Source organism: Leuresthes tenuis, unplaced genomic scaffold (genome assembly GCF_036924035.1).
Source record: "Leuresthes tenuis unplaced genomic scaffold, fLeuTen1.0.hap1 SCAF_9, whole genome shotgun sequence".
In the NCBI taxonomy this organism is placed as follows: domain Eukaryota; kingdom Metazoa; phylum Chordata; class Actinopteri; order Atheriniformes; family Atherinopsidae; genus Leuresthes; species Leuresthes tenuis.
The window spans coordinates 11770531-11796544 of NW_027325363.1; the positions used below are offsets into that span (position 1 = coordinate 11770531).

At 38.9% G+C, this 26014-nt stretch overlaps 1 protein-coding gene across 2 annotated transcripts in view; it reads right to left on the reverse strand.

Annotated features, from left to right (window-relative positions):
* LOC140314211 (neprilysin-like) overlaps nucleotides 1–19732 on the reverse strand; it is a 41636-nt gene extending 21904 nt beyond the window's left edge. The window contains exons 1-4 of one of the 2 annotated variants that reach the window (XM_072392322.1): nucleotides 19287–19732; nucleotides 15043–15219; nucleotides 9611–9646; nucleotides 7728–7889 (exon numbers count right to left, since the gene is read on the reverse strand). In XM_072392322.1, the coding sequence (XP_072248423.1) occupies nucleotides 7728–7889; nucleotides 9611–9646; nucleotides 15043–15219; nucleotides 19287–19329 (418 nt within the window). In that variant the 5' untranslated portion in view covers nucleotides 19330–19732. Of the gene's footprint in view, nucleotides 1–7727; nucleotides 7890–9610; nucleotides 9647–15042; nucleotides 15220–17010; nucleotides 17326–19286 lie in introns of those variants that run through there. The other variant, XM_072392323.1, reaches the window with a different exon arrangement.
* Nucleotides 19733–26014: the final 6282 nt, after the last annotated feature.

Here is a 26014-nt window from a genome sequence, read left to right on the forward strand (position 1 = left end):
GCTGTAGTCCATTATATGTCATTAATACGAAGTTTGACCTGCTTTTCTGTTTAAGTTGGACCTATCTATCTAATGATCATTTCACACAACAAAAAAAGCAATCTCTTTTTTCAGTTGAGTTCTCAGAGTTCTTTTCACCCTGAGGCTGGAATGTTGCCGTTGAGAACTTTGGTTTTATGCTTTACGGTACCACGTAACACACCAGCAACAGGACAGTAAGATAACAACACTCTTTTGCCATAATACAATTGAGGGGGAAAAATTCTACAAGTTGAGGAAAAAAATAGAAAAACTCGGGTTCAGCAAAGAGACGTAAGACAACACTATAAGAGGAAAAGACTAGATGAGAAAGTTTATAAGCCAGAAATGGGACAAGAATAAACATTGGATTGAATTTTACTGCAGGAGAGAGCTAAGAGGAAAAAACAGGATGACAGACAGATGTAGAGTTAGCTTTAGTGTAGTTATTGGTCACTAATAACTGATTAGCTCTTTTGTTTTTTCTTCTTCGATTTGCTTGACTCTGTCTTGAAGCTTCCAGCATGCAGGTTTATATTCAGCTGTGGTTGATTCCTGTAATAAAACTAATGAAACATACAGTATTTATCTACTCCAGATGTTTACTTTAGTGCTGTATCATGACTAACAGGAAGTGCACAACATTACAATAGCCATGTGTTCGGCACAGATGACGTCATTCTTCAGAAATTGAAACAAAAGTAATAATGGTTTGCATTAATAACAAAAGAAAAATCTAAGAGATATTGGCCCTTAAACCTATAGTGCCTGTGTAAGCGGTAGCCTGTCATTGGGCTTCTGCCATTAGTCTTGTTTTCAGCCTGTCGAACACTCCTGAGTCACAGTGAGATCAGATGTTGAACCAGAGATATTCAGAGATATTCCACCACATTAACTGACTGAAATACCATCCCATGGGTTTTGATGCGTGAGTGCACGTAAGCACCTATCAATATATGCTGGTGTGCCAGTTTCACTTGAAACCATGTATGCCCAGGCAATAACTGGAAATAATGACCCATAGCTGTATGCTTCTGCCAGTCAAGTTGCAGTTTACACTCCAGTATGTCTGTCAATATACTTATATAACGCAATGACTTATATAATGTTCTTTATGCAGTACTAGGTAGTGAAGACTTTGGGCAAAGACTTTTGTTGATTCTGATTCAAAGTCGCAGACGTAACTGTGGACAATGCTGAGAACCAAAAATTCTAAAATGTGGATGTTTCTCACACACACACACACACACACACGCACACACACTCACACACACACACACTGTCAGCTCAGAAAATCTACAGTCACCAAAGTTTCAAGGTGCGTATCTGACCAAATAGGACATGATCACAATGCTGTAACTCTGCCATAATCTTTCCTAACCAGGACACTTTGTACGATCACCCAGTGAGGTCTTAAGGTCACAAAGATGATTTTGGATCTTTTGGACATAATCTTTTAACAATCATGTGACATTTTGTAATAATCAATGTCTGAAATCCTGAGTTTTGCCACAATATGCATTTTGTAAGGTCACAGTGACTTTAACCTTTGGCCATCAACTAATTAATCATCCTTAAAGATGCAAGATACTGCAAACATGAGCTTCTGAGCATGGTTTTTAGGTTTATTCCCTGAACCTCATGCACTCGCATTCACACCACATCCATAAGGAGAATGATTTCCTCCTCTTCCACTTGAAGATGCCGTTAATCCACAATGTGTTCACATGGAAGATAGATGTTTGCTGCTGTGTTAAAACTCAAAATACACTATGTTTACCCGAAGAGTGCAAATTAATGTTAATATAATTTTTTTTCCTTGAAGTGTTCCTTTGATATCACATTTGAAGGCTGGTCAAATTGAAAATGCCTCTGGCCACAGCTGCTATCAGCGTAGGCTTAACAGTGTCAACACTTTCTTTCTCCCTCCATTTTTTTGATATATAGATTTTTGCTGCATCAAACACCTTTTCAGGCTTGCCAAGAGTTTGCAGTTTGGAGTGATAACTGAAGCTATGAATTCTTTAGAGCGCCATTGTCTATCGTGTCTGCTTTTTGAGAATGGATCCAGTTGCATTTTGTGTTTGTTTGTTTGTTTGTTTTTTAGCCACATTATCTTCCTTGCTTGAATTACTGCCTTTTTATACCTCTTATTGACAAAGAACTCACCCGTCTCCACATGCAATCAACTCTGATCCATAAGGGAGCTTTTTTGTGGATGAATCAAAGCCAAGACAACACTAATCTGTCTGAGAGTCATTTCATATCTCTATGCTCAATAATTGCTGAACCCATCCAATTTGATCCGTTAAAAAAGAAGCATCTCCCAGACAGCTCTTTATGGGAATGTTATGACCATGCTCAAGCTGACACAAATTGTGGTCATTGCTTTATAAATATGCTAAAAGCACAGAGCATGTGGAACAAAGTCTTTCCAAATGCACACTCTCCAGTCTCTGTAACTATTTTCTCAGAACTTTTCCCAAAAATATGTTTTCCACAAAAATCCACTTGCTTTACGTCTTGCATTAATGCTGCTCACTTCTTTCTACCCTTTCATTTTTCTAATCCTCCCATTTTCTCATTAACATGTAAGCACTATTTATGTGCTCATTTAATTGTAATGAAGTCCTTAGATGGAGACGCTTCCCAGGGCGCTTCCTGCTAAAGGGCACAGATCATGTGTGTGTGATTGGATTACTGACTGCCTGGTGCTAATGTTTAAGCATAGCAAAGGCTTACCCTTTAATTCTCTTTCACACACCCACACAAACACACATTTTCCCTATCAACCAATGTGTGTGTACGTTAGGATTTCTTTGAGAATTGATTTTGTGCCACCTGATGTCTGAGACATTATGTCCAGCACGATGCAGAATCCAAATTTTGAGCTTGTCCTCACAGCATTGTCATTTTAACCCTGACTGCTTCTCATTCCGCAAACCATTTCCCTTGCAATGTTTTTACTGTTGCAGGCTTTGACTCAGTTGTGTGTTAATGAGGGGGGGGGGGGGTATTTTAAGCAAAAGCTGCAAATTGAGCTAAAAGTGAACTCAGTTGGGTCTGTTTGGAAGTGGTGAGTCACTGCATTAAACTTTTGTAAGGAAAATAAACAGGAAACATGCTGTGTTTCACACATGAAAATAGATAATATGTAACTTTAAAGTGAAGGTGAACAAGATTCAGCAACAGTGGGGTAGTCTGAGATTGAACCAGCAGCGTTCTGGTTCAAAGACAATCACTCTGCTAAACCACCCCAATGTGCATGTGTGAGTAAGAGTTACTTTTACTATACACTGCCGCAGCACCTCCTGTCTTCTTCTGTCTGAAATACTTTGCTTTACTTTCTGTCTCATATTGTGCAAACGTGTCGCAAGTCTAGGATAAAAACAAGGCTGTCAAGCCAGTTCACAAGTAGTGTCCTCTGTGGGAGATATTAATTGCCATTAACATCAACTTTCTAACACTGCAGAATTTTTTCATGCACAACACTCTAAAAGTAAGTGGGAAACCCCCAAAGCATGAATTACATCTAATGATAAACAAACTGACTTTAAATATAAAGAACTTGGATCTGCACTTTTAATTAATCTACAAAAACAAACAAAAAAAAAATCTAAAGTACTGGCTACTGAAAACTGTTGTAGCTCGGCAGTGTCATTTAAGCCAAGTTTACACAACAAGATTTTCCCGTTGAAGTCAAATGACCCAGGTCTGAGGCGATCGCTTTCTACGAATGCTCCAAAGAAGGGATTTGAGAGGCTCAGAGACACCCCAGCCTTCGACTGAATATCTAGTGTTTTTTTAAATATTTTTGATGAGTTGGATGGGGTCAGGGGACTCAACAGGGACAAATCCAGAAAAAGAAAATAAAAAACCTTCAATAAAAATGTCAAGAAACCTGATCTGCTCAGGATAAATGTTGGCAAGAACACCTACACCTCTCTGGTGTTCCCAGCGCATGTTATCATAAGACTCAGGAAAAAGAGAAGCTGTGGCGAGAAACTACCTGCGTAACTCCACAACCAGCAGAACACTGAATCACAAACGGCTAGTTGTAACACAGTTTAACGTGAATGAAGAGAGAGACTTGTCTGCATGCCAGCTGGAACTGCAGTGCGATGAGATGTGGAACTTGAAAACTCCTGATTACAAAGAAAGCACATCTTTATATTACAAGAAAAACATTATACTGTGAGCAACATATTACAATGATACTAACAATCTTGGGTAATAAGTATAAACTCAAAGTAAGACTAATTGATTTGGGTGAGCGGATTCTTCCATTAGACTCAACACCAAGTCAAACTTTAGCCATCTACTCCCTACATTGTTTATTCTTGTTCATCAAAATGCTCCCTATATCAAATTTTAATGAATATAACTGTCATGCACCCAGTGCAGTGGTGGCTGTGAAACAGAAAACCTGGGGGGGGGGGGGGGGGGGGGGGGGGGGGGATTATTACCTTAGTGGAGGTCTCAACTCTTGCCTGTTATTCATAAGTTATTAATAGCTGCCAAAAACTTGTAAAATCCATCATTTTTTTGTTTTTTCTGGCTAAGAATAATTCCATTAACATTTATATGACTTTACTTGGCTACAGAGTTTACATGACCTCTTTATGTAATAATTCCACTTGTAACCAGTGCAGAATATCAAAAACAAACGAATCTATTAAGTTATTGATGTCAGACTGCAAGAACCAAGTGCATGAAATTTAATTTTTCTGGTGTCACAGCTTCCTCAGCAGATGTTTTGACGCTTCTGGTTCTGCCAAATTCTACAAGAAACATAAGCTATGCAACACATCTCCCGCTAGACTTCTATCTGTACAGGGAGATTAAAACCTAACGTCATACAAGAAGCTGAAGAGCAACTACGTACTCACACGCATATACAGTGTGCACTGATACACATGCAGGGCTTAGCTTGGAGATGCCTGCCACATGCTGTTTCAGATTCCCAGACCTATCCTCAAAGTAATACACCATCATCCTCTGGTTACAGAACTCATCCTCACTTGACATCAAACCTCCCTCTCTTGGGCGGCATTTCTGCTTCTATCACTTTCCATCACTCCTTTTGTCTTTCATGTCACTTTAGCCTTTTTTTTTCCTCTTTATTAAGAAAAAAACTTCTTCTTTCATCCTCTACCTGTTGTGCTTCCTTCCTCTTGCCGAAGTAAACTAATTAGTAATTAAAATGCTCATGGTCAATTGGGCAAATCATTGCACAGTATGCCACACCTGAGTGGGGGGTGGGGTGGAAAATAAAACTCACACAAGCTCTTGTGGTCACAATCAGGACACAGATCCTCATTATGAATCTATGGCCTTTTACGGCAGTAGAGAACAATCCCAGGCATTTACAAGCAACCACAAATCCACACACACACACACATGTATGCGGCCTGGAGCTCTGCAGTGTCCAGGTGTTTCAAGGCTCCTGCGGCTGTTGACAGGAAAAGGATCTGTCCATTTGTGGGTGGTGGTATCACGCAGGTGGGGGCAGCCAGCCCAGGGATTAGAGGTTGTAGGTTTGATGTAATTTTCAGAGTAGAGGTCATAGCTCTGTTGACGCCTACTACTCATTGCGCATCCGTCATTAAAGAAAGACTTTCATGAGAGCAGTCGGGTCAAAGTCCTCAAGACAGAATAGCAGAATGCATATCGTCATATCTTGTTTCACAGGATCAAGACAATCTAATATACACAGTCTGTATTTTCTTATTCCTCTCTTTAACATGGCACACACAAAGTAAACCTGAACATGTGTGTGTACTGTACAATCTGAGACATTCCATCTCCGGCTGGTAAGCCAGACAGCCTGAAGGAATGAGCACAGCACTGACGGTTGGTGGGGATTCAAGCTGCTGAATGATTAGGAGCAGTCCTCTGGCAGTTCCATTCCTTTCAGTGGAAAACACGCCATTCCGAGCAATTAAGTCAATGATTCAAAAGCATCAACCTTTGCACTTTGACCAGAATTTCCGCTTTAGTTGCAGTTTATTTTCGTCCTTTATCCTCTGTCACATGCAGCAGATACTGTACTAACATAAGAACTTGGTAAATCAACTTATTGCAGTAAAAAGAAGGGAAAACATAACACTGTCACACTGTCACGCAGAGACATGTCATTTATATACATGTGCATACACTCTTAAAATGCCTAAAATTATCCCTGGTTAAGCAATGTTTATTTTTATTTTTCACCCTGTGAGTGTGACTTTTATAACAGCTGGGACTGCCGTGGAGGAGAGAGGAGAGCAGAGGTTGTCCTAAAGCAATGTGCAGCGAAAAAAAAAAAGGTTGAAATGTGGGCAGTACTTCTGAGAATCTCACATTCAATAAAAATCACAGTTAAGGCACAAGAGGTGGAATTTCAGTAACATACTTTTACACCACACAGAATTATTTACGATGCACTTTTACAGCTACACGTAGTCTCTGAGAGTCGAGGCAAACAGAGACTACATGACAAGTAATCTTTAAACCCCAATAAGTGTTATATTGATCCAAAACAAAAAGGTGTTTATCAAGAAGTGAAAGCCAATTGAGCATTGTGATGGTTGCTGGTAACAAGGTTTAAGGATTTGTTTCCAACATACAAAGAGATAAATATAAGTTTTCCAAAAATGAAAAAAACTTCTTTCAATAATATCATTCAAAATGCTCAAGTATTATGAAAGTCTAATCGTCCATATCTAATTTGGTTAGACTGAAAAACGTCAGTCTACTTCAGGTTTATGCAATAATTTGCATTCGATGGAAGACACAGATGGCGTATAGTGTTTTTCCATGAAGATTAGACAAATGAAGAGCTCACAGTTGGTGCCAGGGATCCAACTCTTATAATTCTTTCATTCTCACCCCTCTTAATCTCCTACCTCTGAAGCCACTCCACTCTTTATTATAGTCAAAATTACCAGCATATAAACTGTAAATTTATGGCTGAGGAAGAGTTGCAGTTCATGGAAAGTCTGTCCTCCATAAAGTTTTAGTGCCCCCAGCTGAGGACTCGGCTGATCTTCTCACAGACAACTTGAGGTGACGTATGGACACACACACACACACACACACACACACACACACATACACACACACGCAGACACATAAATCCCAAAGATCACACACACATTCACAGTGTAAGGTGACCCTCTCTGTATCAACCATACCTCGAGGACACTAGCAAGCCTCTAAGGCCTCCTAAAAGCAAGCAAAACCTCCCGAGACACATTCACGCACACATACTTGCAATTGAGACTTTTCTAACCACTATGTGTTTACATCTTTAGCAAAACAACCCGAACCATATGTCAACACACACACTTATACAGAAAATGCCAACTCTGCTTCCAAAGTCCCATCTCACTTGGTAGAAGTGAAGCCAAACTCCTGTGGCACTGTGATATCTATAGAGCTGCAGTCCCTGAAGGAAAGTCCTCTTTAGATCAGATTCTAAAGAAATGAAATCAAGCTGTTCTCTGTCCCCTTTGCTAAGCAAGAGGACTGAAAAAAAAACCTTCACTGCTCTAGAGTGCTGCACAAATTCTAATTATAGATTGAAATAGGAGTTATTATTGTAATGAAAACATATTTTGTGGGTCTTCCTGTTTGTTTGAATTGTCGCCTTTCAGCACATAGATACAGTATTCTTTTTTTCTGTGGATTTTTTTTCTTTTTTGTAGATTTGTGAGTGGGTGTCGGACCTTTGAGGATGACCTCTAGTTCGTCTCGTAGGATGTCAAAGGTGCTGTATCTGGAGCTGGTCTCTGGAATGATGTTCTTTTTTAGCCATCCTCCACAGGCATACTGGTAGAAGTTGTCACAAGGGTCCACGGTAGCATCCATGTTCTCAATGAGACGAGACGCTGCATGGACAGAGAGGGAGTAGCTTAGAACAGGAAGAAATACCCACCCAAAGGAACTGTAGTATCCAACGTGATATCCTTGTATGATATGAAATCTGTCAAAACATATTAAAGGCTATAAAAAAGGTACAACAGTATGTATGCTTCTTATATTCCTTGTTCTAACAAAGTCTTTTGAGAACTGCATATCCTTGAGGTCAGTGATGCCTACCATCTTACTGGTTTATAGTGTTTGGGAAATATGTTTATTGAATTTATTCCAAAGTGTTCAAGAGAAGCTAATGATATCAGCTCGTTTAAGAATGCAGCCAACAGTTGATTAGCTGAAAGCTAATAGGTTCTGTATAAGTAATGAAAAACCCCTATACAGATCAGATCACTTTATCAAATCTAGTTTATTCAAACCTTTTAAAAACGTACACATAATATCATCAGAGTTTTTGAGGCGGACTACTTATTGGTTAAAGTTGCCACATTAAATTGTAATGAAGACTGACATTCATTATCCAATGAATATAAAAAACATCTCAATTTAGCACTTCCATTTTCCCATGGAATGCAACAATAACATATCAATCAATATATCAGTTTAAAGTTCTTATATTTGATCATGTTCCAAATCTTGAAGGGTTAAACTAAGTAATCTGCTACTGGATAACACCTTGTAATGAATGCACAGATGTTATAGTTCAATGGCATCCATCTAAAGCGATACATTCCTCTAAAAATTGATTGACATGAAGGTACTAAGAATGAATGGTCCAGTCTCCACTAGCAGGAGGAAGAGTGCATTCCAGAAGACTGACCACCTGCTGTACAGCTTTGGAAGCACACGAAAATACTCCACACTGTTCTAGTAGCAAAACTAACACATACAGTACTACAAAAAGAATATGTAATAATCATCTTAACAGCTGTTTTTTTCCTATTTAGATACTACTCACAGCCATTTGCCAAGATAAAATAGTTTAATGGCAGTAATTCGTCTCAGTTTAAGTACCAGCGGTGGAAATGCATTAACTTTTTGGAGCTGCAATTAAATTACAGGAGGCAGCTCAGAGATCCCTTGTGACAAGGCTGTCTGTCAAATTTGACTGAATTAGGACACTGGCTCACCAAAAAAATGCATCAGAAATGAATTTACATCTGTTGCTGTAAACTGCCAGTAGAGTTATAGATCATTTACTCGTTAATGCAGGATTGTTTTTCAACCACAAATAAATAGTTTTCCAGAGAAAATGTGATGATGCAGTTGAATACAAGAAAAGCTGAAGGGATTTGCAGCAGTATATGCTTATAGAGCTATAGAAGGAAAAATTAGGAGACCGTCCGCATCAGTCATGTGTCCACCAGCAGGAATGCTTAAAATAATATAAATATAAATTACCTTAGATATGTTGAAATTTGTCTGGTTTGAACGCAAGCTCATACATGCTCATATCCCATTACCACTTTCTTAGGTATATTTGTTTAGAGGTGATCCAAGAACATTAACCCCTTGTCCAACATGTTTGTGCAGATCAGGGCTTTTATTTTTGGTTGTTTTGTTGTTGTTTTTATGGAGGAAATATTCACATTGTGTCCATTTTCAGTATGTCTTACATCCCTGACCTGCTGCAGCAGCCTCAGTCCTCTCATTTTGTCTTCCTCTGAGAAAAATCAAAGCCTTTAGAATGACACAATAAAGAGAATGCACAAACAAACCCACAAAGATTACTTACCTGATTGCGTGCAGTCAGCCGTGGTGCAGATTTCATCTGTAAGAGAACATAAAACAAATCATTACACAGTGAGAATGTTTGCGGTCATCAGTCATTAAACTCCCACTTTGCCTGTATTTCTCTTCATTCCCTAATCGCGTTTGTTGCACATAACCCCACATTACTCAGAAGTGTTGCTTTCACTCTACCAGAAATCTGTTAATCAAAGTGAATTGGAGATACACCAACACACCAGCAAATGTGCTTATGACCTTTAATATACTGCTCCGTGGGTCATGTGTGACTGCACACAATGTGAACATGGTTGAGTGCGCGCATAGTTACTAACATAGGCAAGTCGTTGAGTTTTCATTTTCTCTGACAAGGCAGCTTACACATTTACAAAGCACAAGATAAAGGAAAAAAAGAGAAAGAAAAAAAAACACACCATAAGAGCTCAACACATTCATAAGCCAGGCAAACTCCATCACACTTAATTGGATGCCCCTTTCTGTCAACTTTCTCAACTCAGCCTTGACTTAAAATAACTTTATCCACAGTAACTTCAAAACCCACACAACTACCAAGAAAGCGAAAGGCAGACACTTGACAAACACCAGTAAAGCTTACAACATCATAAAAGGAACAATTTGCACAGTAAAATAACTGAAAACTCCACAGTTACTCATCACATCCTTAAGAGGTGACATGGGTACACAATGAGGGATTAGTGAGATCAGGTCATGGACCAACTCAGGCTTCAGTGAGTCTGATAAATGTAAGCACTGCATAAAAGAAACCATTCACAGTAAAACAATTAAATCAAAAGCCTGTCAGAGGTTACACAAAACAGCCCTAAAAAAAGTATTGTGGGTTTACAATAAGGAATTTAATTTTTTTTTTTTAAAAACTCAGGCATTAAGGACCCTGACAGATGAAGAAACAAAGCTTGATGTCACCCTCTTGGTCTTTTAATAAGCGTGCCCTACATCTGTGGCCTGAGAGTATTTACGGTTATGCAGTGAGCATGAAGTATCTAAGCCCCTTTGTAGGCCTTTTGCTACAATCCACCAACTGTAGATGCTGTTCAAGGATTTTAGTTCCAATTCAATGATTTTGCAACAGTTTTGATGATGTCATTCAGGGGGTTCATATGAATGTTACTAAGAGCATTAAACCAAGCTGTTATGCTGTTGGTGATGAATGATTTAATGAAACACCTTTAAAAAGCTAATTAAACTTTTCTGGGTGGGGCGTTAAGTTTCTTGGTACAATAATTTATATATCTCAAGACGAAATACACGAAAAATTTGTGTCGACTCTCTTAAAAGCTCAGATTGCAATTCACAATGTGTGTAAAGTCTCCTTTTTTTGTTTCATGACTCTTTTGCTCAGTCTATAATATTCTTTTCATTTCATACTGCAATGTTTATTCTTGTACCTTTTACACCTGCACCCATTACTACTATACTTTTTATTTGTCTTGAACCACTGAGATGTGATGCTCTAAAGATCTGTTAGAATTATCATTTCATTGTAACTGAACTGGCAGTGTTATTCATTTCAGTCAGAGGGAATATGATCGATGGTACAGAAAAATGGTCTTCTAGAAATTGTATCTCCCCCACAGCTTTCAGACAAAAGGGACTTCTCCAGAGTAATTGGGAATGACATTATGCATATTCGTAAAACACAGAGTAAAACACCTAATTCTGGGGGTACCAGTTGTTCTTTATAGACAGGAGGTTAACACAGTTTGTTTTAATAACTTTAATATATGATAAATGTTAACTATAATAAATGTTAATTTTTTTTACATGGAATTTAGCCACCACAAAGACTGTTCAATCTCTGCCTCGCTCCTCTTTTCCCCTCCTTTCCTTAAGCACTTTACATCAATATTTTCAACAGTCAGCACCCTGTTTTGATATCATCTAACCTCAACTGTTCTTTAACTGCAGATTTCCGCATCTGGTTATCGTGGGCAATGCCAGCAGCAGCAGCTTAATTGTCCAGTTGATCAGGAACAGGAAAGTCAATTTCCACATGATTATTCCCAGAACTAATTAGATATATCAACCAAAGTTCTTGTAAAAGATGACCACAGCAGGCTTGTTTTAACATGAGCTGTAGAAACAAATCCCAAGAACCACTTTCCAAACATGCTCGGGCATGCTTGAACCTGGATGCTGCCGTACCTGTCACCATTAAACCACCTGCCTGTATTCCTGACTTACTGAAATTCACCTGGTATAGATTTGGAGAGCAGGACTGTACCTCAACCAGTCCTCTAAACACCTGGAAAGCCTTCTTTTACCTAGTTTTCCTATCCATCACTATTTGTTATTTTGACCAATAGACAGCGCTACTTATCACATCGCTTGACTGCGTTCACTTCTACAAACTGAAACCTACTCAGAACACTGCTAAGAAACTCTCCACCATTGTACCTGGTCCTATGATGAAGATAAATTCATCCCAACCCAGTTTGGCAGCAACAATCTCCTGGCTTTCACAAATAGTTCTGGAGGCCTTAAGTGCTCAGTAGTGCCACCTGCTGATTAGTTTTGAGTTTGACCAAAATTATGCTACAGTACGAACAGTGATTTCATTTGATTTAATGTCATCTCATTGTTGTATTATGCTTGCAGGTACAGGTATTCAAAACGACCACATGGCCTTTTTTATTTTATTTTTTCAAATTTACAGATTAAGTAAATCTTTAAGAAAATTGTCTCATCTGAGGTCATACTATTTGAAAATAAAAAATCCTATTTTTACAAATTTACTATGAGATGCCAGATTCAATATAAACATGACAACATACCCATTTCTGACTTTGATTTCAGCTTGTTTGATTGATTTTATTTGTTGCTGTTTTAGTTTAATTAATGACTTAGGTATCATTAATGACATCACAATGCCACGCTGTTTACAGTTAAAAATTGGTATAAAAATACCTTGGTATAAAAAATCACCAGCAACCCTGCACAAATTGCCAGACAAGTCAATCACATAACCATATTGGAAGCAAAGTTAAATTTGTCAACTGATTTCTGGGAGAATTATACAAGCCACCAATGGGAGCTTCATCTGAAACTGTCCTTTCTACTCAATACACGCCTCAGAGCTTGAGTTCACATATTGAATTACAAGCATTCAAACCACAGTCAAGCCTCCCACTGTCTCAACGGCCTGTGTTCCACAATACATGTTCCTCGGTCAACCTACTGCAATCTCTCCAACTTGTCTTGATGTCCTCTTCAAAGAACCCGATCTGACATTAGAGACCGGACAGTGGCACGTCTCCAGTGTGCACTGAGGCAAAAAGGCATCCCTCTCAGCTGCTCCATCAACAAATCAAGACTCTTCATACTTTACTTGACATCCATGAATACGATAGCCACAACACATTCTGAACTTCCCAAGCTTCCAGTGTCTTCGTCCACAGACTCTTCACACTTTCCAAAGCCTTCTCAGAACTCAGCATTACTTTCTCTGAAGACAAAATATTGGTATCTATTGACTGCCGAGCACTCAAAACAGAAAACATCTCTAGCAGCATTTCTTGTTCTCTGGAACAATTTCTTTCTTCTATGACTACATCACCCAATGTAATGATATTGAGTTGTATATCAATGCAGCTTCGTGCACATCAAATAATCTATCTTTAATAGCCTTCCCACACACACATTCTCAGCCTACCGGAATCACTGAAACTGTTTAAGGCGTATTATGCCTCCTGCCAACTGTCTCTCTTTTGCTAGAGACCATGTCTATCTGCAACTTCATTGCTTCTGCTCAACTCATTCTTAAAACACACTCCTCCAATTTCTAGCCATATAAGTCAGGTATCACCTTTATCTTTAAATTGGTCACCAGAAACATCTGTCTCTTTATCTGTGTCCTTGCTTCTTAAAAGCTTGCATTCAACAAGAACCAGCAGCCACAATGAGTCCCTTTCCTCTGTCAACTGGACCTTAGAATCCATGTTCCTGACAGCCCTTTTTCATCTTCCTACAGCACTTCAAATTCTCTCCAGCACCAAATTCTTTCTCTCCACTCCTGTCTATTCGACATTACAATTCACACCCAACTCTCTCATACAATGCTCATACTCTGGAGAAGTAAAGCCAATTAACTGGGAGTTTCATTTGCCATCTGCATCTTTGATTTCCAGACTCCTTTTTCAGCCTTTTATGAGTTGCAAGATAAATGTGTCCATTCAAGATTAGCTGCAAATGTCTCACCTGAAAACACACTCTTCCCTACAGAAACTGGGAGAATGGCCACAAGATTCTGGTTCTGCAAAGAACCAAATTCCTCAAACATCTGCTATATCTCCAGAGCACTGCTCAACCCATTCTTTCTGTATGGGAGTCTCTTCCACAGCATCTGACTGGGCATGTTCGATCAGACTATTTATCTCAATTCTCAATGGCATAGGTTCTTCTCAGCTCCATCCAATCCTGAATGTTATGGGGTCAGAAGTTGGCTTGGATATTCACCAGGTTTAAACCCCCACTCTTAGTCTCCTCTTCTCCAGCCACTGATCACAACATACTCCAAATGAGCCATTAGTTTCGTATTCATCTATACCTTCTTTCATATCACCAAATACTCTGCATTAAACTAGTAAACTCACAGTGTTATAGTGTGATCCTAGCAAGTGAAGTCAATGATTAATCAATAGAGCCGCTGCTTAACATTAAAATTACTCCAGTGCTACTATACTGCTTACTTTGAACCACAGCACACTGTCTTTAACTCAGGAGAAAATACCTTATATTATTATGTAATGTGAGCCATGACTGTTCTGTGTGAGGCATTTTGAAAAATTCTATATCCTAGAATGTAAAAATGCTGATACTAAAACAATGACATTGATCTGAAGCAGGTATCCTGCAAATAGGGGAGAGGACAAGAGTTCTCTGTTCCATTTCACACATCGGCCATGCCTCATAACGTTGAATAGATGACATTTATTGCAAAATAAAACTTAACACAATACTTTAGAATTTATACAAAGTCTGAAATGTTACATTTTTTATAGTGGTTTCGAGGCATGTACACATACTTTATTTTCTTTATACTGTACCAGACATTGTACTTTTGCAATGTGCATTAAAACCACAGCTCAAGTGTCATGTATCACCTGAGCAAAGTGCAAGTCTTCAGCATGCTCTTTTGTTCTTACCATTAACCATGAACTCAGAAGTTCTCAACAGTGCACATGCACAGTCTAAAGGCAAACTTTGAAATGTTGGAAAATATCATTTAATATTGTGGTGACAAGAAAATTAATTAATGCCCACGAAGATGTTTCTATTACTTAGCATAAGCTTTATGTTTGGCTTACCAAATTTTGAACGTCTCAAACAGTCACAAAAGATTTGAGATACTTCCCATATTTCATTATCAGCACTTGTCTAGTCTATCGTTAGAGCACTCACCAGTCTTCTGGGTGGCAAAGAGGATGATGAGGGCAACAATGACAATGAAGAGCAAGGAGACAATTGTAATGAGGCCGATCTCCAGGGACGTCCAGCGGGGCTTCTTAGCCGATTTGGGGGTGTTTGTCTCTGTCATTCTTAGATCTCCTCCTTCAGCAGCCGGCTGTATCAACTCACCTAAGAAGAGACTAAATAATTAGTCTACTGAGAGTAAATAAATCACCAACCAGTTCTTATGGCCACTTAATATACATTTAACAAGCAAACAAACCAACTTTCCCTTGTTGCAGCTTCTTTAGTTGATGTATAAAGTGACTTTCTCTGCCTGATTTTAATGTAAAAGGAAGACTTCAACCTATCCTCACTCCCAACCCATCATAGACAAACACTTGGTCTGTTTTATTAACATGCAGGGTAGCCTATGGACCTCAATAGAAATCCATCAATGCCTGAAACAGATACCATGAGACCGTAACTAAACAGAAATGTCACCATCACTGTGGTTACCCAAAAAATGGATGAGAAGCTTGTTGCACAACAAAGAAATATGCCACCTAGCCCAGTGAGCACCAACTGGAATTTCAACATTGTTTTTTTGTAGAAAACTAGGTGGTGGGTAGTCTGAATGTCAGTGACCTCTCTTTGTCTTCTTTTCAACCACATAAAATGTGGTTACGACAGCGACACTATCACAAGAGACAAAGAAGTTTTATACTGCACTATGGTGTCTTTTGAAAGTGTGTTTCTCCAAAGTCATATTGCAGCAGTAAAGAAATGGTTCACATGAAGATGTAATTTCAACACATTTATTGGTCCATCTGAATATGGAAATATATTGGCTGTGTGCTTCCAGAACTGTGCTTCCAGCCTGCTACTTCAAAGACAGAGCTTCCTCTTTATATTGTCAATATCAGCAATATAATGCCTGTGGTGTTTCTTATTATGGCAACTGGCTGCAATAAAAAAGATTATGGTTTCTTATCTGAGCTTTATCAGTTTTAATTGCAAATGCTGCTAAAATCTGTCATAAATGTGAACACTTTATCTGTGCTTTGAAAAACTTGTGAAGAAAAATTTCACTTTTGGACCAATTTCACACATATTTTCATTCACCATAGCTGATTTTTTAAAGATGTCTTTTCAACTAAAAATTCAGTGGAAACATGTGACTGATATTCAAGGGGGGCCTCTTAACCAGTTATTTTTTTTCAACCTGACTGAAAAGAGACTGAAAACAAAAACTGTAAAACAAAAGTGAAATGTAAGACTCAAACTCATGTCTCCTCCCTGGTAATTTTGTAGCTTATGCAGGTGTAGATCCATACCCTACACACTGAAAATACTGTAATACTAAAAGGCTACCCCAGGATTAAAAACAGTGACATTAAGGGGCCTCGGAGGTCGGAGTGAGAATATATTACTGGTTTTCCTCTAATAGTCACACAAAAAATGCAATCTGAAGATGATACATGCAATTTACTTTGTCTTGGTGTTTTAATATTGCTTAGTATATGAACCAAGTAGAAAACCCATTCAGAAATAACTTATAATCAAGATAAACATTAGGTTTTTAATCTCTACTAAATAAAGATTAAGATAAAATAAGATTAGGAAAAAAATAGCATGAAATAATGGTTTAATTCATACTTCTTGAGTTCAGACATTTTCCTCTTGTCAGCACCATTTAAATATTCAACTCTGATAATCAAATAAACCTCTAAGTCATCAAACAAAAAAAACAAACTTGTCAGTTAATGCTTTCCTAATTGTGATGATTTTTCAAATAAAGCATTGATTTTCACATTAGTAAAGCTAACATTCGCTTTGTGTTTTGATTTTTTTGGCACCCACAAAGATGAGAAAACAGAAAATGGGAAAGGGAGATGAAATACTCATGGCAGGGATAAGAAGACAAATGAGGAAAATAACAGTATTGGAGCAAAAGGTAAGAACAATGGAAGTTCTTACCCTTGTGGCTGTACACTTCAGACCAAGAAAAAAGGAAAAATAAAAAGAAACACACACTTCTGAAGAAGAGAAAACAGGCAAGACCTTTCCTCTGCTCCCCACCACAAAGTGTTGTTTTCCTCTCAGGGGCCAAGAGAGAACTTTATAAAGTTCATGTAACAAGCAGTGAAGTCTATCTCTGAAGATCTGAAGGCAATTAATCCTTAATCATTTAACAACTCTGCGCAGACTCACACACACTCATCCACAGCCATGCTCTCGAACACACTTTTACAACCAGTGCCATGAGGTGTCTGAACAGATGGGTGGGTCTTTCAATGAGTACAGTGAGATGAGAGCGCAGCATGACCAAAGTCTCCGGGCTTGCTTTGAGGGAACACACTCATCATTTACTGTACACACGCCCACACACACACTGTGCACATGTATCACACAGAGGTGCATTCTTGCTGAATGTCAAATTGCCTATCATTCATCCACATGACAAAACAATAGACCAATGTAAAGTAAACTTCCCTGATTATGGTCATTATCCAACCACATTGTTGCACACATGAAAAACTGCTACCCCCAGGCTCTTTTCTCTGCTCCATAACAGTACTAAAGCATGCATGACATCACCACGGTTCATTAGATTTATTATAGAAGAGTGGCGACTTCTTGCAATTCTACAAATGGAGGATAGGCAACAGAAAAATGAGCAATTGCAGACATAAAAAGAGGTGATGAGACAGTAGGATGACACAAGTTGATACATTAATCAAAACTTCCTGTCAGCTTCTTCCTGACTGCAGGAGGGGGCAGAAACTTCATCTGTGGGAAAATAGATCACCTCAACAGCAGTCCCACAGCTCTAATAAAACCATATGTGCATGTCAGCACTGGAGAGGCTGTACATTATCTTCATTTACTCCAAACCTGACACTTTGCATGCCAAGTAATTGAGTGTATGCCAGATTTATTAAAAAAGTATAAGGGACATAAAAACAAAGTGAAGGAATCTGCAAAAAACAACAACGAAAAAACAGCTGGGGGTTTAAACAAAAGGTGTTCAAACTGTCTTAAATCATGTTCAAGTGACTCTCTCAGTGGGCTGAGGCATGTTAGGTATGGGTGTAAAAGAGAGCTCACTGCATGTCCCTTAAATGCGCTACCACACGTGTATAATGCATAATGGTGTGTTCCTTTTTAGGGATTAGAAAGTGTTTATAATGTTTAACGTTAGATAATTCTCTTTCACTCATCGACACTACTTCAGGTTCAGTTCTGGAATGTCTCAATATCGTTTATGTGCATGACAACAATGCCTCTAGGGATGTTTACACAGTAACGGTAAGATTTATGAATGCTGAATGTGTATCTAATGCTGCAGTTGTTGGGTGCAGTTGATATTTCTACTTTCTTTTTGACATGATATATATATATATATAATAGAAACGAGACCTCACAAACCCCTTCAAAATTAAACCCATCATTCACTGAGACACCTGAGACACCTTCAGATCAACGTGTTTACACACATGCAGACACATCAGCGCAAAACTACTTTTACAAAGTCCCTTTTTTATGTGATTGTATGAGTTTTTATGTGAGCCGTGAATATGAGTGTCATGTCTTTAAATGAGTTTGAATCAGAAGAAAATGTGGCCTAGTTTATAATAAAATGGCATCTCCTCTGGGATCTGAATCTCAGCACAGGGCGGTGTTCCACACTGAAGTCTAAAATCATTTTTGAGTGAAGAGTCTGAATGCCCAAAGGTGATGTGATCTAGCTGAAATGAAGCCGACCTCTTAAACTGCTCCCCTAATGGTTTTTGTAATAGCAGCATGAATGCAAAAGTAAAAATAACTTTTAAAGGGGTATTACACCGAACACAGCGACCCCCTCAGCCCCCACGCAGCTGAGATAAGCTACTGTGGACCTATACTATAAAGTAACCGGAGAGGATATCCAGCTGGCGCAGCGTTGTCCAAAAATCATCAAAGTGTTCAACTCCAGCTATAAAAAATGTACAGCTGCAGCACACGCGGCGGCTCGTAGCCGTGCACCTAAATGCGGGCCAGGTCCCCATCTCCTGTTGCACGTTGGGAACTCCGAGGAGGTGGTGGCATGATCAACTGGTGCACGCTGCCCCGTGTCACCCTCTGCACACGCGCACACGCAGAAAATAATAGCGCGCGCTCGTACACACACAGGCACACACACACACGCACCTACACGCAAACACGGGCACCGACGCACGGAGATGGCACCGCGTTAACGTTGAGCGACTTACCAGATATGTCAGGAAATTTTCGGTCGATGATATATATGGGCATCACATCCACTGATCAAACATCCATCAAATCCTCAGAGGGAGCGCCAACTGCTGATCGATCTGCCACAGATGATTTGTTTGCTTCACCCGTTGATTTCAACAAGGCACAATCCGTTCCCGCCTCTCTTCTTCTCCCTATTTTTCGTCCTTTGGCTTTCTATTCCAGGAGTGAATGTTCACACAAACACACACACGCACACTCACGCACAGACCCCACTGTACAACTACCAACTGCACTGAACCATATCTACCCTGAGAGGATCGCTGAATTCAAATGACCCATCAGAGACGTGCGCGGCGCAACTGCTCAAGTGTCTGTGATCCACATATAGGGGGGATCCCACATTTATAAAGCCTGTAACATATAGTGAGGCGTTGAAGTAGCCTGCTGAAGTTCCCCTTCAGAGTCGCTTCCTCCTCCGTCAAGGCGGTGTTTAGGAGTGACCCTATGAGCGGCTCTTGATGTGAGTTGCGCCTAAAATGCCTCAGGGCGCAGGTTCAGTGATTAGTGACGATGTGATGTGTTGTGCTTCACTGTACTTTCTCATATGTCTCTTGGAGGATTTTAAGACAGATCGCTAGAGTGCTGCCCTATACTGCAAAGTCTCAGTGCAGATATTTAAATACATTCACTGCACTTATTTTTACCGACCAACAGCTTTTAATGGGATTACACAAAAATGGTGTTGATTTGTTTGATCCCCAAGTGGACCTGGGTACCGATTAACTCTAGCTGTGAATCATCAATAGAACACTTTCGGGGCAGTGCTAAGAGCAGATTGCTTTTAAACGTCCAAAGTAAAATCATCTATCTACACATGCAGCACAGCCCAGCGTGGCTATCTAAAATGTCTCACACAGTTGAATTAGATTTGTAAAGACTGAGGGCTAATGTAAACATTTAGGCATCGCCAAAATGTTGTTTAAGGTTGTGTAACATTACTGATTGTTTTCTGACGTTTAGGTAATAAATATCTGCTGTTTAAAAAAATCTTTGAGTGTGCATATTTCAACATACTGGAGACATTTCAGTGTAATAAAAACATGAATAAAAGAAAAAATTGCCAAGAAAACTGCAGAATGCACTTACTGGATTTATTTACTACTTATAACACAATATTTTTTTTCCTAGTTAAAACTGTCTTGCTTTGTATTCAGTGCTGCTCTAAACCACCAGTGTCATTGTAACATCTAATGAATATTTGTAAAGAATTGTGAAAAGGCTCATTTGAAAAAAAAAGTATTTAATTAGTTCTCTATGTTTTGTTTCTGTTCAGTTACATGGGACCTTTTGCTCCCACCATCCTTACTGTCGAAGAACAAAGTTCACCCAAGGGTCACATTTGCAGGGACAGGAACTCTGCAAATACACAAGGAGTTTAAGTCTTAAAGCGAAAGTCAGCATTAAAGTGAGAAGAAAACAGGGCACATCACAGCAAAGAATAAATTACCTAATTTCTGCAGGACCAAGAGAGTTAACTGAATGAGACTCCCTGGTAGTGACTAATATTATGTCATGAGTCCATATTAAACTGGGGTTGCTGATGTGAGAGGTTTTTATATTTAGGTACTGAACATGTCGGAGGTGAGATAAACCCATTGTCTCATTAAGGAAGCATTTATCATTACACTGGTTGTTCCGCATGTATCATTTTACTACATCATACTACAAAAAAGACAAACTATAATCCTTTGATTAGGTGTCAATTCCATCTAGTCCAATGGTCAATTGTGAAACAGACACACAAAAACAATCACTGTATTTATGAACTTGTAATGCAAAATTTAGTTTTCACTAAAGAGTCTTGGGAAAATAAGAAATAGCGTGTTTTATTTTCTTTAGAACAAGCAATTTACTATTTATCCAAAGATGATCCTCCTCACGTTCTCATTCAGACCACTACTGCCCACGACATGAAATGTTGCAGTTTCATGACAAATGCTCAAAAGTAGTAAAAGGACTAAAACTGGTACACAACTTCAGTCTTTAAAAAATAATGATATCCCTTGCAAATTCATGGCCTGAAGCTGATGCAGACTCATGTTTGCCACTTTTAACATCCTTAAAAACACTTGTAAGAGGTAATATGTGGATTGCAACGCAATTTGAAGCCCCAATAAATCCATTTTGAGGATTTTTTTTCATGTTTCAACTTTGTTGTCACTCACAATTGATTAGGGTAAGGCATAAAAAAACACATACCTAGGATTATACATTGAAAATACTTGGATAAAGTAAGGAGTAAAAGTACATGATTAGGTTAACTAATAAAAAAGAAAAAGAAAAAGGCATCTTATAACTTTATAACTTATAACTTTACTATGCCATCATTTTTGAGCGATCAAGGGGGCACTACATTTGGCACTGTTGTCAAATGTAGCTATTACACATCCTGGAGTGAGACTGGTTTTCCTCCTTCATAATGTTGTGCCATCGTCTTTCTACAGTGGCCACGATTATGATTGCATCAACATGTAAAAATTTCCATAATGCCTGCCTAACGACTTGGTTAGCACACACTTAAACTGCCAGTATTGAGTAATCAGTTGACTAATCAGAGCAGAAATATGAGTTTCCCGTAAAGAGACACACAGTAGATTAAATTGTTTAAATGGAGAATGAGAAGAGATGCCACTGTGATGTACAGTCGAAGGAAAATAATGTGTTCTCGTTAAAGCAATAAAACCTGTTCTAGTGGACTCTAGTGGGATTTTTGTGTTTAAACCAGACCCCACACTGAGTATAAGTGATGTTTTGAGCAAAAAATCTTTTTAAAGAGGAATTAGATTGCGAGGGTGATTAAATCACCTGTATTACAAGTATAGTCATGTGTAACTCCACTACCATACCCTCACACCTCAAAATAGATTTCTTCATCTGTTAAGACATGTACAAACTCCTCTGAGGCAGTTTCAGACAGTGTAGGGAAACTGTGATTCTTTGGCTTTTGCAAAGGTTTAATTAAGTTTAGTTGCAAAATAACTTCACCAGATTCTGGTAAAGATCAGGATTAAAATACATGATGTTTACACTCATGGTCACTCTCTGATGTGCTATTTCCGTAATCACAAGGGGGCAATAGCCTTTGTCTACCTTGTTTGTGCATAAATATGTCTTTTAAATGTGGGTAGATTCACAAGTAATTTACTCCTTTCCCATTGCCAGAAGCACTGGTTACTCTCAGTGATCTGGTCACATACACAGTGAAATCATTATTTCCCAAGTCTATCCTGTAGATTATGAAAACAGAAGGGGTTGGCGTTTGACTATCCTACAAGCTGTGGTAGACTACAATTTATAATAAGCTTGACATTCTGAGAAAAATTGCTTATTATCTTCAGCTGGACAGCTGAAGGAAGGTTCACACAGCAAGACACAGAGTGAGCTGCCAGCCACTGTGTGAGCTGGTAAAACAGATCCGTCAAGTCTCTTTTTATCCACGGATTGGTGATCCTGTGAGATTTGGAGCCTCCCTGTGAGATGCTTCCCTCAGTAAACATTTGGTTTTAAAATTTCTTCCTCTTTCTTACTCTTAGACTCACTCAGCAAAAGTAAGAGTGCCCGTGCAAATGTCATGTTGTTTCCATCACTGCCAGTCGCTGCTGTAGCAGATCGATACCCACGACTTTTACTATCACTTGACCAAGACTGAATGCTTATTGTACCCTTTTACATTTAAGATAGAAAACAAATACTAATGTCAATGGGCCAAGTTACCCACTGGGACATATATCTATTATTAGCATTATTAGCAACAACAACATATGGGGTCGTTTTTATGTCCTTTTAACTGCAAACATTCTCCGTAGCTTTCATCTCCACATGTGCTTTCAATGCAGCTCCATTGTCAATTATGCACACTACACGTGACATACACTGTAAATGCTTGAGCAGGCCTGTTCTTGAATCACCGCACATGTAATCCTGTCCATGTTTCATTGCGTCTTGATCATGAATAGTGTGAGAATCCTCCAAGGAATTTTTATCTCTGTGAATATCTGAGGATGCACTGACAGCAGTTTTCAAAGTAACTGGCCATCAGTGCATCTGAAAGATATTCACTTGCGAGCATCTTCTGTGATCATATTTCCCAGCTTTGTATTACTGTGCTCTTCACATAAAACCTATGGCCCCTTCTCTGTTGGCCATTTGAGCTCTGCTCACTGTCAGTAAACGCAGCATGTCATGGACTCCCGGAGAGGGTTGGTTTCTAATTGCACTATACCCGGGGTGATGGGGGTATCAAAACAGCTTTTTGTTGGAAATATAGACACACTTGTGTAAACACAGACATAATCATGCAAACACACAATCACTTTACATTCTCTTTTTGATCATGTAGTATTTCTTGATGAAGAAAATGAATGGCAAACAACATTAAAACATTACATTACATTAAAGCAATTTCTGTGCCTCGCTTCTACACTTCGAAAAATGTTTTGAAATATAAGATTCCACCTATTCTGAAGATGTGACTCTTTAACAGAATTCTGAGTAACAGTCTTGTGGTTATAACATTTAAAACTGTCCCAGAAATCTGGAAACAAAAGCCATGACTAACAAGCAGTTCTGCATTCAGTGCACACATGTCTGTGAATCACACAGGACAGCAAGCTTATCACAATTCAAGAAGTTGTTTTTGTATCTAACAAGACATTCAAATGATAGGTACATGATGTCAGCGGTGCCAAGATATGAAGTTTCTTTAGTTTGGATCAAGGTCGCCCAGATGGGCTGCTCTATCAGCACCTCCTTTCCACAACTGCCAGGGGAGTAACTCTGCAGTCAGCAACAGACGGGCTGTCCAGTTCAACTCAAAGTCTGCTGTCAGTCCTCATAAACATACACACGCTCACATCACCAAAGTACAGAATGGCAGAAACGTAACCACACAGTCAATGACTCACATGCTACGCACACACATTAATAACCTTACTGCTGTCACTCACACAGATGGACTTTAGACTCAGGTTTGTGGCAAGAAGAGGAACAAGGAAAACAGAAATAAATATGACAAGGAAAATTGTTTCTGAGTAATTTCACACTGGCTTAAACTATTTCAAACGTTTAGTTTTTGTTTGTTTTTTTTAGATATGAGAGGAATTGGAAGGAGGTAAATGATGCTCTGACTGTGCCCAGAAAAAAAAAAAAACACCACTCAAACAGAAATCGTTATACAGATATTACTGCTATTTGCTTTCACCTCTGTGTTTGATGGGAGTCAGTTCAAGACACAAAGTGTGATAATGCATTGGTTAAATGTGTGCACAAAAAGTATTCACAATGTCAAAGCATGGCAGGATTAACAAATATTGCATGTCCACACTAAGCCATCAAATCAAACAGTAAGCCTGCTGTTTTGGTTACTTTTTGTTCCAATATTATCATTCTGAAAATGCTCTATTTTATGTCAAAAGCTAAAAAGATTGCTGAAAGAGATAACCCTCACATTCGTTTCCTTATAAATGAATTGCAATGTTCTTTTCTCTACTGAATTCGTAAAAAAGGGAATTTGTTTTTAGGAATAAATTAGGTGTCACCAATCTATTCAGACCAAAGCTGTGTCATATTTATACATAGTGAGGGGTCTGCATTGATAAGGGTGTGTAACAAGTAAGAAAATGTATTCAAAGAAACTCAGCTACGGAAACATCTTTTTATGCAACACTGCAAAAAGGTTTGAAATACCAACCACAGAATGAATGGCTGGACCGACAAAGAAAAAGTTAAAGAAAATCAGCTCTGGCATTTTGTCTGAGATGGGCAAATCACAGTGAGTCATACACCACCCATCTTGACTCTCCTCTGAATATGCACTAGAAGTTCTTCTCCCTAAAAACACTGAGCTTGTGTGAAGAGAAAGATGGAATTGCAGATTAAAGAGAAGAGACACGATGATTGCTTTTCAGAGAGTGGCAATGCAAAAGTGTTTCTGTGATCCATCCTAAGACAAGTGATGGCAAAGAACGAGTATACAAATGTTTGATCAGACGATTGGTCTTTTCCACACAAATTAACACTGAAACAAATTGCAAAACCACTTAGCAAATTATGTGGCTTGGGGCTCTTTCGGATGTTTTTTTGATTAAATGATAAATGACAGATGAGACAATCAGTGTAAAGTTGAAGTATGATTGCATAAACTATAAAGCCACAAAAAAGCCTAGCTTCCAAACTTTTTTCAGCTGCCATTATCCACTGACATCTGCTTTTGTATCACCGAGGGAGGGTATAATCAGCTTTTGTGTCAGATCCAGCTCCCATCCGCCTTCATGAAAACATGACACAGTTTTGCCCCTTTCCCTGCATGATACTGCTATCAACAGTCTCACGGAGGCAATGATTGCTCGCTACCTCTGTTTGTAACTTATTTGGCTCTGTTGTCATCTCAGCTAAAAATTCCATCTGTCTCTGTTCAAACAGCACTGAAACATCACAGTATGTGTTGAGCTTGAAGAGTTGAAACTGCCATAAAATTTCACTTATCTGTTTTCTATTTTCTGCATTTGAGTAAAGCTTGATTTTTTTCTACTCATAAGACCAAGACCCACCCTACGCAACAGCCTTCATGAGTTAGCCGTGTCATCGTGAGCATATCTGTGCACTGTCTGTTTGTGTCACTCTGCAATTGGGCTGCCAAGTTTCTATTTGCTGGATGGGTTTCTAAGTGAGGATACTTTTTATG